This window comes from Taurulus bubalis (assembly GCF_910589615.1).
Source record: "Taurulus bubalis genome assembly, chromosome: 15".
NCBI lineage: Eukaryota > Metazoa > Chordata > Actinopteri > Perciformes > Cottidae > Taurulus > Taurulus bubalis.
Window position 1 is genome coordinate 8,534,203 of NC_136603.1, and position 12,665 is coordinate 8,546,867.

The window sequence follows — 12,665 nt, forward strand, 5'->3', positions numbered from 1 at the left end:
AGAAAAGCACAGACAAAACCTGTTCTGGTGGGCAGCATCATTGGTGTAGTATGATGCGCTTTGGCTCAGGCTGCAACTTCTGATCGTTTGTGTATTTCATTTGTTTTGTCAGGAAGTTCTCAAATTTGAAGCTGGAACCATCAGAGATGGATCAGGCCTTCTATGACTAATACCGATCACTTGAAAAATACTATGATTGGTCCTGTGCACTCAGAACAACAATGTATTTCTTAGTTTATTGAAATGTCATTGACATGTGTGGCTGTCTCACTTCTGTCTCACAGCCTTTTGTAAAAGGTCAGGCTCGGGTCAAAAATGAGGACTGACACTAAAAATCAAAACTTTGCAACCATGCTCTTTTTCAAAGCAATGTGTAGTTTTTCGACAAAGCTATATTGACCAATTAACTGGTTAGCTATTGGATAGCAAAATCCAGCCTGTTTAATGACCTGTCAGCTCAACCTCTGTTCTTCTGTCTCCATCAGGTCGGTAGTATTGGCTGACGGACCGTGCAAACGCGGCCTGTAAAAGGATCCCACCGTGGTAAGAAACACTACTGTTTATTGAACTTCTGAAAGCACAACAGACTGAAACGGACCACATTGTTTTATCCCTGCTGTTCCATCAATCATTAATTGTTTGCCTCCCTTTTTATTTTAACCCTCCTCCTTCATGCACATCGCTCAGTAAAGTTGTTTTGCCTCTTGTGTTTCTGCCCTCTCTCAGGTTGGTCATAGTGTATAGAAAGGAGCCTACTCAGCTATGGCTCTGCTGGCCTACCTGAAGAGCCTGTTCATCCTGCAGTTGCTGATGGGCTTTGTGTTTGTGGTGAGCGGCCTCATCATAAACCTAATTCAGCTCTGCACTTGCATCCTCTGGCCAATAAACAAGCAGCTCTATCGCAAAATCAACTGCCGGCTGGCCTACTCTCTCTGGAGTCGTGAGTACATTATACGCTTGTGTTTTTGCTATACGTTGTAGTTTAGTTTAATGCAATACAAAATGTCCTATTTCAAAAAAATGTAAGAAAGAAAAGGCACTAGGTAGTTCGTCATCACATTTGACCTGGCTACTTGCCATTTGCATTTAAATTATTCAATATCCTGTGTGCATAAATCTGTTAAGTGGGCAGTGGCTGCCCATATGGGTTATCGAGAGCAGCTGAGGCTCAAACCGACATACACAATTCTCTGTGGCGTGGTAACTGATTTGTAGCATAAATCTGTTTTGTATTAATCAGCAAAACCGAGGAACAAACTTGACGTGTTTTTAAAGGAAAATGCTGTGAATTGGTACTTAGCATAGTTCTCATATAGTCGATACTATAAATAATCAGAATCTGTTTTATTGGCCGTGTGTTTACACATACATGGAATTTGACTCCGGTTTCACGTAGCGCTCATCGTACATGTATACATATTATATACAATAAACAAGATAAATATAAAAAAAAGACAACGGAGACAAAAAGATAATTAAAGACAACAGAGTAGTATAACAAAGTATTGTCAGTTCACATGATGTTTTGTCATCTCTGCAGAGCTGGTGATGCTGCTGGAGTGGTGGTCAGGCACAGAATGCACCCTATACACTGACCAAGCTACGGTGGACAAGTTTGGCAAAGAGCATGTCATCACCATCCTCAACCACAACTATGAGATCGACTTTCTGTGTGGCTGGACCATGTGCGAAAGATTTGGCATCCTAGGGGTTAGTAATGTAGCAAAAATGAATCCAATTAATTATTTGTCGTAGTCATATTTCAAACTTGATTGCGTTAAATCTAAGCTTCATCATTATACACATGTTCCCATCCTCCCTCTCTAGAGTTCAAAAGTGCTAGCCAAACACGAGCTACTGAAGGTTCCTCTGATTGGCTGGACCTGGTACTTCCTAGAAATAGTCTTCTGCAAAAGAAAGTGGGAGGAGGACCGAAAGACTGTCTTCAAGGGACTAAGCAGTCTCAAAGACTATCCTGAATATATGTGGGTAAGTAGACGTGAGACGTACTTTGTTTATCTGTTTTGTAGAAGTGTCAGGAGTAAGCTGTGTGGAAGGTTTAGCTGTCTGCTTCTACACATCCATTTGCAAAATCACAATATCATGTACTGTTGCGGCTGCACGGTGGTGTAGTGGCTAGCACTGTCGCCTCACAGCGAGAGGGGCCCGGGTTAGGATCCTGTACTTGGCAGTCCCTCTGTGTGGAGTTTGCATGTTCTACCCATGCCAGCGTGGGTTTCCTCCAGGTTCTCCGGTTTCTTCCCACAGGCCAAAGACATGCAGCTTAGGTTAATTGGACTCTAAATTGCCCGTAGGTGTGACTGTGAGTGTGAATGGTTGTCTGTCTCTATTTGTGCCCTGCGATAAACCGGCAACCTGTCCAGGGTGAACCCTGCCTTCACCGAATGTCAGCTGGGATCAGCTCCAGCGACCCTAAATAGGATAAGCGGTTTGGTTAATGGAATGTACTGTTCGATTACTCATCTCAACTCTGAGTAGACTTCTTGGGAACAACCAGACGTGTAGTTACTTGACTACATCATGTCAGTGAAATATAGGATAAAGTGTTTTACTTTTTAAATTCTGGTTAATTACAACTTGGAACTCATTTCTGTGGCATATGCATCACTTTTACTGGTTATTATTATTATTATTATTATTACACTCACTAAGTATATTGCTGATTTTTCTCAAAACAAGTCCTACAGGGCAAGAACAATTTATTCAAATGTGTTTATACCCGTACTTTTGAGTAAAAATTCCACAGAGCAGAGAGGAAACACATCACATCTACACACCTAGTATAGTAGGTCAAAGGTCAACCATAAACTCGGCCAGTAAACCTTTTTTTAATTTAAGCAGTTTGGGTATTTTTTTATTCCAAACAATTTTGACTGACTAATCAAGGAGTTTGTAAAAACTTGTTTAAGTGTATGTCAGCTTGTGTTTATATATTCAGCTGTTAACTTGGTGAATTCAATGTTATTACAACCAATGACAACAATTAAATTAAAAAAATATATATATATGATCCAAGTTGGAATTTATTCATGCACTGTCAATTCTTAAGGATCCATTGGGATATAATACTCTATTCAAGAATATGAGCGAATGCAGATGCTGCCCTTTGACAGAGTTTGTCTCTACTTGTGTATCTAGATATTCACATGTCCTACAGTACACCAGCTGTCGAGAGCGTTAAAAGCTCTCAACAGGAGGGAGTGTGTTTCTCTTTTCTCTGAAACCTCATGAACTGAACTTTCCACTTTGCATAAACAGCCGCAGGCAAAATTGCTCTTTTCTGTGTAAACAGGCAAGGGACTTGCATTTGTGGAAACTCACCTGGTGGCAGCAGGTCCTTTACTGAAGGTGTAAAGCTCTGTGTGTTTCAGATTTTCACCTTGACTCAACCAGTTCACCAGCTGAGATTAGGCAGATCAGCAGTTGATCTAATTAACTTAAGTCAAGCATTAGGCCACTGCTGATGACATAGCTTTTGTGTTCAGATAAACAACCTAAACACTCAGTGGAGTTGCCATCCGCTTGCCTATTGAGATAACCTGCTAACTTTATATCAGCAGTGTTACATTGAGGTGAATTGACCTGTGAAGCAGAAGAAGGGTAGCGGATAAAACAAAGGAAAGGAGGTCACCTCAAGTCTTGCGTGATTATTTTTTTCCTTTTTAATGGATGTGTGCTCGTGCGCATTAACACAGCTCGTCTCCCTCCACAGTTTCTGCTGTACTGCGAGGGAACCCGCTTCACAGAGACGAAGCACCAAATCAGTATGCAGGTTGCAGAGAGTAAAGGCCTGCCCAAGCTCAAATACCACCTACTGCCCCGAACCAAAGGATTCACCACCACCATGCAATGTCTTAAGGGCACAGGTAGCGTGTAGAAACAAAGTTCATCATGCCTCAGTTCACATATGACTCGTTTGTTTCTAATCTGTTTCTCTTTGTTACAGTAACTGCTGTGTACGATGTGACTCTGAACTTCAAAGACAACCAAACTCCAACTCTCCTGGGCATCGTCAACGGCAAGAAATACAAAGCTGACTTGAGTGTGAGGTGAGTTCCACTGAATCCCTGCGTGTACTGAGTTTCTTCAAATGGAACAAGGCCTCCAACCAAAAACTGCATTTTTGTCCTATAACAATGAAAGAGACCGTAAGAGTGCTTTGCAGCACGTTCAGCTCACGCTGAAATGGCCGGGACAAGCAGTGCTTTGTCTCTGCAGCAAAACTTAAGTAGAGAGATGTAGTATTTCTTCTTTGTACTCGATGAGAAAAGGAGAGTACTGGAAGATACTTTTGTTGATTTTGTGGTAACCAGTGACTTTAAAGAAATCACTTGGCACAAACATAGATCTATGGTGCAGAGGGAGCCCTCTGGTGGTGAGAAACATCATACCAATGGGTTTTACATTCATACTCTTTCATGAAATGTTAGCTGAATTAAACTAAACATTGGTTTAAAAAAATGTTTAAAAGAAATCTTCTTAATGTAATACATAGATAATGTGTGAATGTATTTTATATAGACTTTACTGGGACTTGTAAAACCACATATCAAGAAGATATAACAAGATATGTATTTATAATATAGCTTCAACCCATAATAAAATAACTCAATACAACATCTGTATGTTAGCTGTGAGCATTATCGGAGTACAAATGAGGTGCACAAGAGTAACCACAGGTGTGTCGTACTAGGTTGCACATGTGCAGTAGAGATTGGGTTGCAAGTGACACGTTGTTGTTCCTCTGTAACGGAAAATGAGCTGATGGATTAAATGATAACGTGCTCATTTCTCACTGTCGAAACAGGGAAAAAAACAGTGTAGATTCAGGAATCTTAAGGTCCGTTCCCAGTGTTAAGACGAGAGTTGTTGTTTTTTTTCCAACCAGGCGGTTCCCTGTGGAGGACATACCAGCTGATGAGAAGGAGTGTGCAATCTGGCTGCACAAGCTCTACCAGGAGAAGGTAAACTCAGAACATTTAAAATTCTAGTTAATTAACCTCGGTTCAGTTTCAGATACCTTCCCTCACTTGTTGTGCACTGATGAGTAGTAGTATTAAAGCTGTTTGCATGTAGACTGAACATGAATCCCTATAGTATGAAAGTGCAAACTTCCTTAATGACTCCAAATGCCTCTCTGGCCCTTGAGGCATTTTGTTCTGATTTGAGTCATCAGTTAGTCTGTACAGTATGTTAGATGACGGGTTAAGGGCGGTTACTATGTCTCAGGTTAAAAGAGACAATGACCTAGCCCGAAGTGATCAAAAAACAATTCTTCTTCTTGTTCTGCTTAGGATGCCTTACAGGAATACTACAAAAAGGAAGGCAAGTACCCCGGACCCACAATAACCACGCGTCGCAGGCCATGGACGCTGCTGAACTTCCTGTTTTGGGCCACACTGCTGCTTTCGCCCCTCATCAACTTTGCTTGTGGTGTGGTCGTCAGTGGCTCCCCCCTCCTCATCATTGGCTTTATCATTTTCCTCATCATAGGTAGGTAAACTCTGTGCAAGCGGCCCTTAGACTGAATAATAACACAGCTTCCATCCTCTTGTGGATCGATCAAGAGCTTGTTGGATTGGGAAAACAAAATAGAAATGGCTAAATGTACAGTTTTGTTTAAAGTCTGTCCTCATTTACTCAACTCCTTTGTTTTTCCCTTTGCTCTCTCCGCAGCCTCAATAGCCATCCGCCGCCTCATAGGGGTCACCGAGGTGAACAAAACGGGCTCCAGTTACGGCAACCCGGGTGTCAAGAAAGAAAACTAAAGTGTGTCCCCCCCTCCTCTCCGTATACAGCCGTTACTTTGCGGTCACCCTGCGGTATCTCACCCCTACCCAACTCCATTCTCCTCCTACTGTCGAGTCGGTTGAAAGACAGGGGAGGAGACTCAGCCGTGAAAACATGGAGACCAGAGTTAGAAATACTAATGGCACTAGAGTGAGAGAGAAAATGGAGGGTCTGGGGTTCAAGCTCTCTGTTGTAACACACAACATAAGGAGGGGGAGATGCAGCACTGTATTCCCCTGCATCTTTCTTAATCCCACTGCCGACATCCAACTTCCATTAAGTCCCGGTAACACCCAAGTTTAAGCTCCTAACATGTCTGCGGTCACATGGACAGCCAGTAAGCCCATTTCCTGCTCTGCTCTCCCAACCACTTCCTGTCAGTCATCAGCCAATCATGGAGGGGTGACATGCGCATTTCCTTCCTCCACAGAACCCAAGAAGATTTGTCTCTGATCTTTTCAATCGGAACCACCGGGGGGCGATGTGTTTCTGCAACAGCAATCTGTAACATGCAGGACATCTCACTCCCTTTTTTTCCACTTAGTGGAACTTGTAGTGGGAACTGATGCCTTGAGGCCCAGCATGCTTTCTTTACTGTTAACGGGTCGTTTCACCACAATCACAAATCAACTACCATTTAACTTCTAGGTATCCAGCCAGGCGGATAGTTTGGGTTTGTATGTGTCCTGAGTCTGAGCCACCACTGACACTTCTACTGCTCCTCCAGTACAATGTAGCTGAGTGAAAGTCTTTCCAGAAACCAATGTCTCTGTCTACACGTGATCATTTCTAACAATTTTCCTCAGTTACTATTTGTTGGTTGTAAAAAGACTATTATAATAACAATAGTACAAAAAATAATTCAGTCATTATCCAAATAGGATTGTTTCTTGGAATAGACACTGCAGGTATCATTTTTAATAATTTGAGCACCACCACTGGCATTCAGCCCACCTCTATTGTATTTGGTGAGCAGCAGAAGTCTCAGGGCAGAGATCGCTAAACACAAATCCCACATCATCTCCTGGGCTATATTCCACAAGGGTTAAGTGGGGACATTTTTTTTATCTCGTGATTTTGGTGAACTGACCCCTTAACGTCTTGGCATGGAGAGGCTGGTGTCTGCTAAACTAAAACAAGGGCTCCGAATGTGAAAACTACCCTCATCAAGGACACCTACCATCTGTTGCAGGTCTCATTTGTAGCCCTCAGCACCAACTCCGATGGATTCATTGACACATTTCTATTTATTTTCCAGTTTTTATTCCTATTTTCACTTGCTTTACACAAATAGGAATTTGCTATACATAATATTTCATTTTACCCCTAAATGTGATGTTAATTCAACCAGCAATCCCAGTCCAGACACTGAAGCTGTTCAGCTTACCACCCACTGATGCCAGTGTTGACCGTTTAAATGCAGTGCACACTGCTCTGTTCGGCTTTTGTTTAAATTTCAGTGTAACCGGATTCCAGGAAAAGGTCATGAACTGTCTTCATGCAGCCTCGTAGCGTATAATTTTCTTTCCAGACACTGTAGTAGTGATGTTTTAACCTTTGCCTTAAATCAAGCTTGCTCAGGCAAGGGATTGCTCATCTGCCACCCCTTTAAAGCAGCACCCACCTCATACATCTGCGTTATGTTTGAATATTCACCCTTTTCCTCCCATTACAGTGCATGAAAGAGCAGTGTGCATTCATTTGGATAGATCACCAAAGCGAATGAATAATTAAAAGCCATTTTTATTTAGATGAAAGTCTAAATGAAAAGTTGTCAGTTTGTTGCTTCCTCGTACCCAGTACGTAGTCGGCGGATAAAGGAAGCTGCTCACACAGCGTGCAGGCAGCTTAGTTTCACTGGATGTCCTAGCCGTTGTTGCACAGCTCCATACATTTCACCATTTTATAATCGGTCATCCCAGAGTTGGTTGTTTTTACCGCAACAAATTAAACGTTGGCTGCTGCAGTACATGAGTGGATCTCTTCCAGTGTTAAAAGCCAGTTTTGCTGGTCCAAAATGCAAACAATGGTAGCAAGACGTGGAGGGGACATTTTTTTTTCCCGCTCTCTCCTCCCCTCTCCGCCCGCTCCCGTGCCACATGTCGTGTTACTCATTTAATTGTTCACTCCTCAGCAGCAATATGTTGTGTACATCCTCTCTGTGGAGTCATCTCAAACCAGACCGATTTCATACAAGCCTTAATAGACAGCGCTGCTTACATTTTGTGTGGAAATGTAGACCCTAACTGAGCCCCTGTTGTGTCGTCCTGTATAGCAAGCAAGTTGCCCGAATTAGTTGCCAAGCAGCTTGTTCTAAAGTTAATTAAGAAATGAAGAGAATTGAGATTAGGTGCAGTCTGCTCTTGTGCACAAAGAGCTTTGTTCCTAATCACTTCACATTTTTTACAAGAAGATACTTTGGTTTAGTATCTTGGCCTGCTATCTTTCTTTTTTTTCTCAAGAGATCTGATCAGATACCAACGCAGTCCAATTCATCATGTCATTCAGTAAAAATCATATTCAGAAGCAAGAAGAATGCTGAAAAGTTAAGCAAAGTATTTAGGATAACTTTTTACACTGGATGTTTTCTATTCAGTAAAGGAATATAAATGTAACTTGTGGTTGCTGTTTTTTCTTTTCTGAGGTCTCTAATGTAATCAAATAACATTACAAATCGACACAATTTAATTACTTCTTTTTTTTTTCTTATCTCAAGGCTAATTGAGTTAGTGGCACCTATTTTTATGTTTTCGTCAATTAAAACACTTGATAATATTAAAGGATTTAATCACACAGCAACTCTTACTCTTTTGACTTATTTGTGTGAGTTTCTCTGTTTGCACAAAGACTATATAGCTCAGTGTGAGTCCTGGGGATGCTGAATCCACACAAAACGTGTTTGAACCGTTTCCTCCCTCCATCTTGTCTCATCCATCAAAAGAACCATTTTTCGCAGAGCAACATTTACATCTATCCTCTGTCATTTATAATGACACATCCACAATTTTCCATTAAGATAGTGTGACAGCATGAAGAGAGAAATATCTACAAATGGTTAATGGTGACTGTCACATTCACTTTTAGAAATTGTAGGGATGTAATAAGCTGTTTAGCAGTAGACCTTTTGAATGACCCATTAACCAGTCGTCCATCAAATGTCTTGAGGGCATTTTTGATTTATAGTCAGAGGATCTGTGACAGGATTTTGAGCGACTGTATAAATATGTACATAATGTAAATTATTATGATCCCTTTTTAGAAATGGCAGCAATGTTTGTTTTCTTTTGCAATAGTTCTTCTGAATGACGGGCCTTGAGTTCAGGCTACAACCAAATGTTCCACTGTTGGAAAAGCTACAGCAGAAGAAGATTCAAACTGAGCTGTCCTCTGGGCTTCACTTTATGAAATTATCTGCAAAGGTTATACGTGACACTGGCTCACCTTTTCAGGTTTGGGGCTGTAATTGCCTTCAGTGATGCCTCTTCTAATTAACGCCACACACAGAATGCTGTAGGCATGCACAGATGATGCTTACATAACAGTTTTCCAACTTTGTAATTAATCATGGTTTCTTACTGTAGTCAATTACTTTTTTGCATGATGTGCACCATTGCACGATCACTGAATTGAGTTAATTCTAACTCAGGGACTCCTTATTGAAGACTGGCAATGCAACAGCTGTGGCATTAACTCTGAATTTGAACCTGAATAAAAAGACTTTCTAAGGAAGCTGAAAAAAGCGTGACTCTTCCTTTTCTTAATGGTATGCTTTCTGTTCAAACCTCTTGATTTGTCTTATTTAAAGGCCAAGTGAACCTTACTTTTTTTTGTTGTACAATATCAGTTATGACATAAGCAGCAAAGCTAATTTTGGAGAAAATAAAACATTGTATGTTATTACTTAGAGTTTAATGTAGGCAAACTAATCAGGACTGGTTGGGCGTTGTTGATCAGATTAGACTGAAACGTGTCAACTGGTCAAATGTCACTCTGCCCTGATTGGTGCACAGAAGTAAATGTCATCACTTTTTCCAACTGAGCCCCGCCCACCTAGAACTAGGGAGAAGAGCACATAATAGAAACACAGAAGATTAAGAAAAAGTGTTTACGTGCTAAATGTGCTCACTGTTTGAGATGATCACATCTCTATTTCATAGATAATATGTTTATAGACCTAAATGACTGGTTGAGTTGGCTGGACTTTGACCACTTTGCAGAGAGAACGCTGAGTTAAACATTAAAGCGCAGCTCCACATTTAGGAAGGACACACAGGGGTCTTTGACGGAATGAAAAATGGAAGAAAAGGTTCCAGTGGGCTGTGAGATGAGGAAAGGTATGCTGTTGAATTACCTTTGGTTTGACTATTAACTCTTAAATGAGTATTAATTAGTAGTGTTGTGTCTTTTTAACAGTTATATCACCGTTTTATAACTTTTAGTTCACAGCAGTCAAAGAAGAGCAAGCAGGAGCACAGGCCTCTCCCAGCAAGGTCTATTTAGTTATAATCCTTGTATTAAAAACCTGTTTTTTTCTGAGTTTCAAGACTTCTGATCCCTGCTGGTTTACAAGTTGAGACTTGACCTTTTTAAAAAGGCTAAACAAGCCCAACACAGTCCATTTTGTCGCTGTTCTGGAGCTTTCTATCATATACTACAACAACTACTGTTTATTTGGCTTGTTCTTGATATTTGAATACATCTTAATATATTTAATGTTTATTCAATAAGATTTCAAGACGTGTTTTTATAAAACAGTTAGCAAGGATATGATACGATGACATACTGGCACTGCTGTTGAAATATCTTGTCTGCTGCCAGGGGACAAACGCTGTCTTCAGGAGCTGAGGATTGTCCTCCTGGGGAACGACTGGCTGGAAAAGAGTTTGACAGGAAACACTATCCTCGGCCGCCAAATGTTCGATACCAGCAGAGACGTGAAGATGTGTGTTCGGAGACAGGGTGTTCTTGAAAATAACCGTACAGTCATCATCATCAATAGCCCTGAAAGGTGGATCCACTACTCTTCCCGAGACCCCGGCCTGGTGAACGACAACATGACAGCCGGCATGGCCATGTGCCCGCCAGGACCTCATGCCTTCCTCATGGTCATACCCATCAGCCCTCACCGAGGCAGGGAGTGGACAGTCGAGGGTGCTCTTGAGCTGCTTAGTGATACAGTGTGGAGAAGCACAATAGTAATATTCACCCGATGTGAGAGACTGAGAGGGTCGTCCGTAGAAGGCTACGCTGCGAGACACGGGTTTCTCAAAGCCGTTTTGGAGAGGTGTGGTCATAGATACCATCTTTTGGACACAAGCATTTGGGGAGAAGATGATGATGCTCAGGTTGCAGAACTTCTGGAGAAGATTGATTCAATGGTTGCAGGAAACATAAAGGCCGGAGGAGCTGGTTGGCTGACGACAAATGAGGAAGTCTCTCGAATAAATGGGAGAGAAAGGAAAGAATTAGAAGAGAGGGCGATTCTGAGGTGGATGAATGTGCAGAAGTCCAGAAAGACACTCAGATCCCTCATGGGTAAGTATCAGTTAATCAATTAATATTGTATATTAACACTGAATCAAATGACCATGTATAATGTGAAAGGAATCACTTGAGGTGATGAACCTACAAATAATTGTAATATTACTCTCTATGGTTTTTCCAAGTAATATCCAATGGAGTTTCTTAAAACAAACTTTCCCTTTTTGAAAGAGTTCATGCACCTATCCTATCTGATCTCTTTGTAATTGTCCTTTTTCGAAGTCCAACTAAACATCAGATTATTCCAAGATAATATTGTTGCCTAAATCCTGCATTTCTTTGATCCAGCAGTGTCTCCACCGACTTCAGTGCTTCGAGTTCTCATCGTGGGACCAAAGCAAGTTGGGAAAAGTTCAGCTGGAAACACCATTCTTGGAGAGGAAGTATTCCCTGCTGGACTTCCAACACAACAGTGCACTGAGGGACGTGGAGAAGTTCTCAAAAAGCAAGTCGCTGTGGTTGAGGCTCCCGGCTGGCATGGGAGATACTGTTCAGAGGACACTCCACGGGAGGTCCAACAGCAGATTACCCACAGTGTGTCTCTGTGTGCCCCCATTCCCAATGCGGTCCTGGTGGTCGTACGCAGTGATGAGACCTTCACTGAAACGGACCGCTTGACAGCGGAGGAACACTTGAGCTTGCTTGGAGTTTGGGGGTGGACTCGAGTCATCGTGCTGTTCACTTGGGGAGACAAACTAAGAGGCACTCCCATTGAGGAGCACATTGAGAGGTGGCCTGCCCTAAAGTGGCTGGTGGACAAATGTGGGAATAGATATCATGTGTTTGATAACTCAAACAAGGTGGGAGATATTCAGGTTAAAGAACTGCTGGAGAAGATTGAGGAAACCGAGGTGGAGAATGATACTGGAGAGTTATTGTGCAGTTTTATAAAACTCCAAGAAACCAACCAAAAGCTGGATCAAAGCTCCAAAAAGAAAGCAAGGCAGCTCAAGAAGACAAGGAGGGACATTGATCTGCTTACACAAACAGCCAAGGAGAAGGACAGCATAGTAGAGGACATGATTAAAACAGCTAAAGAGAAAGAGGAGCAGATTGAAGCTCTGAAAGCGGCGAGGGAGTCAGAAGAGAGAAAAGGTAAAGACTTTAAAGAAGAGATTGGCGAAGGATTAGCAGAGGCTAAGAGGGAGAACAACCAGCTCAAACAAGTCATTATGGGGAAAGAAAGAATGATAAGAAGCCTGTGTGAAAGATGTGTTGCGAAAGATGATGTGATTAAAGCTACAAAGCAAAGCAGTGAGGGGGAAAAGAAAGTGCGAGAGGAAAGAGTGAAGGAACAAGAGCAAGAGACAGCT

The 12,665-nt window shown here is 41.8% G+C and overlaps 1 protein-coding gene across 1 annotated transcript; it reads left to right on the plus strand.

Annotated features, from left to right (window-relative positions):
- Nucleotides 1–762: 762 nt before the first annotated feature.
- On the plus strand, nucleotides 763–5,789 carry agpat3 (1-acylglycerol-3-phosphate O-acyltransferase 3; the record flags this gene model as incomplete). The annotated part of the gene is made up of 8 exons (XM_079231156.1): nucleotides 763–940; nucleotides 1,541–1,710; nucleotides 1,828–1,989; nucleotides 3,734–3,887; nucleotides 3,968–4,070; nucleotides 4,910–4,985; nucleotides 5,316–5,514; nucleotides 5,698–5,789. The coding sequence occupies 8 exons, from the start codon at nucleotides 763–765 to the stop codon at nucleotides 5,787–5,789; spliced, it is 1,134 nt and encodes a 377-aa protein (XP_079087282.1).
- Nucleotides 5,790–12,665: the final 6,876 nt, after the last annotated feature.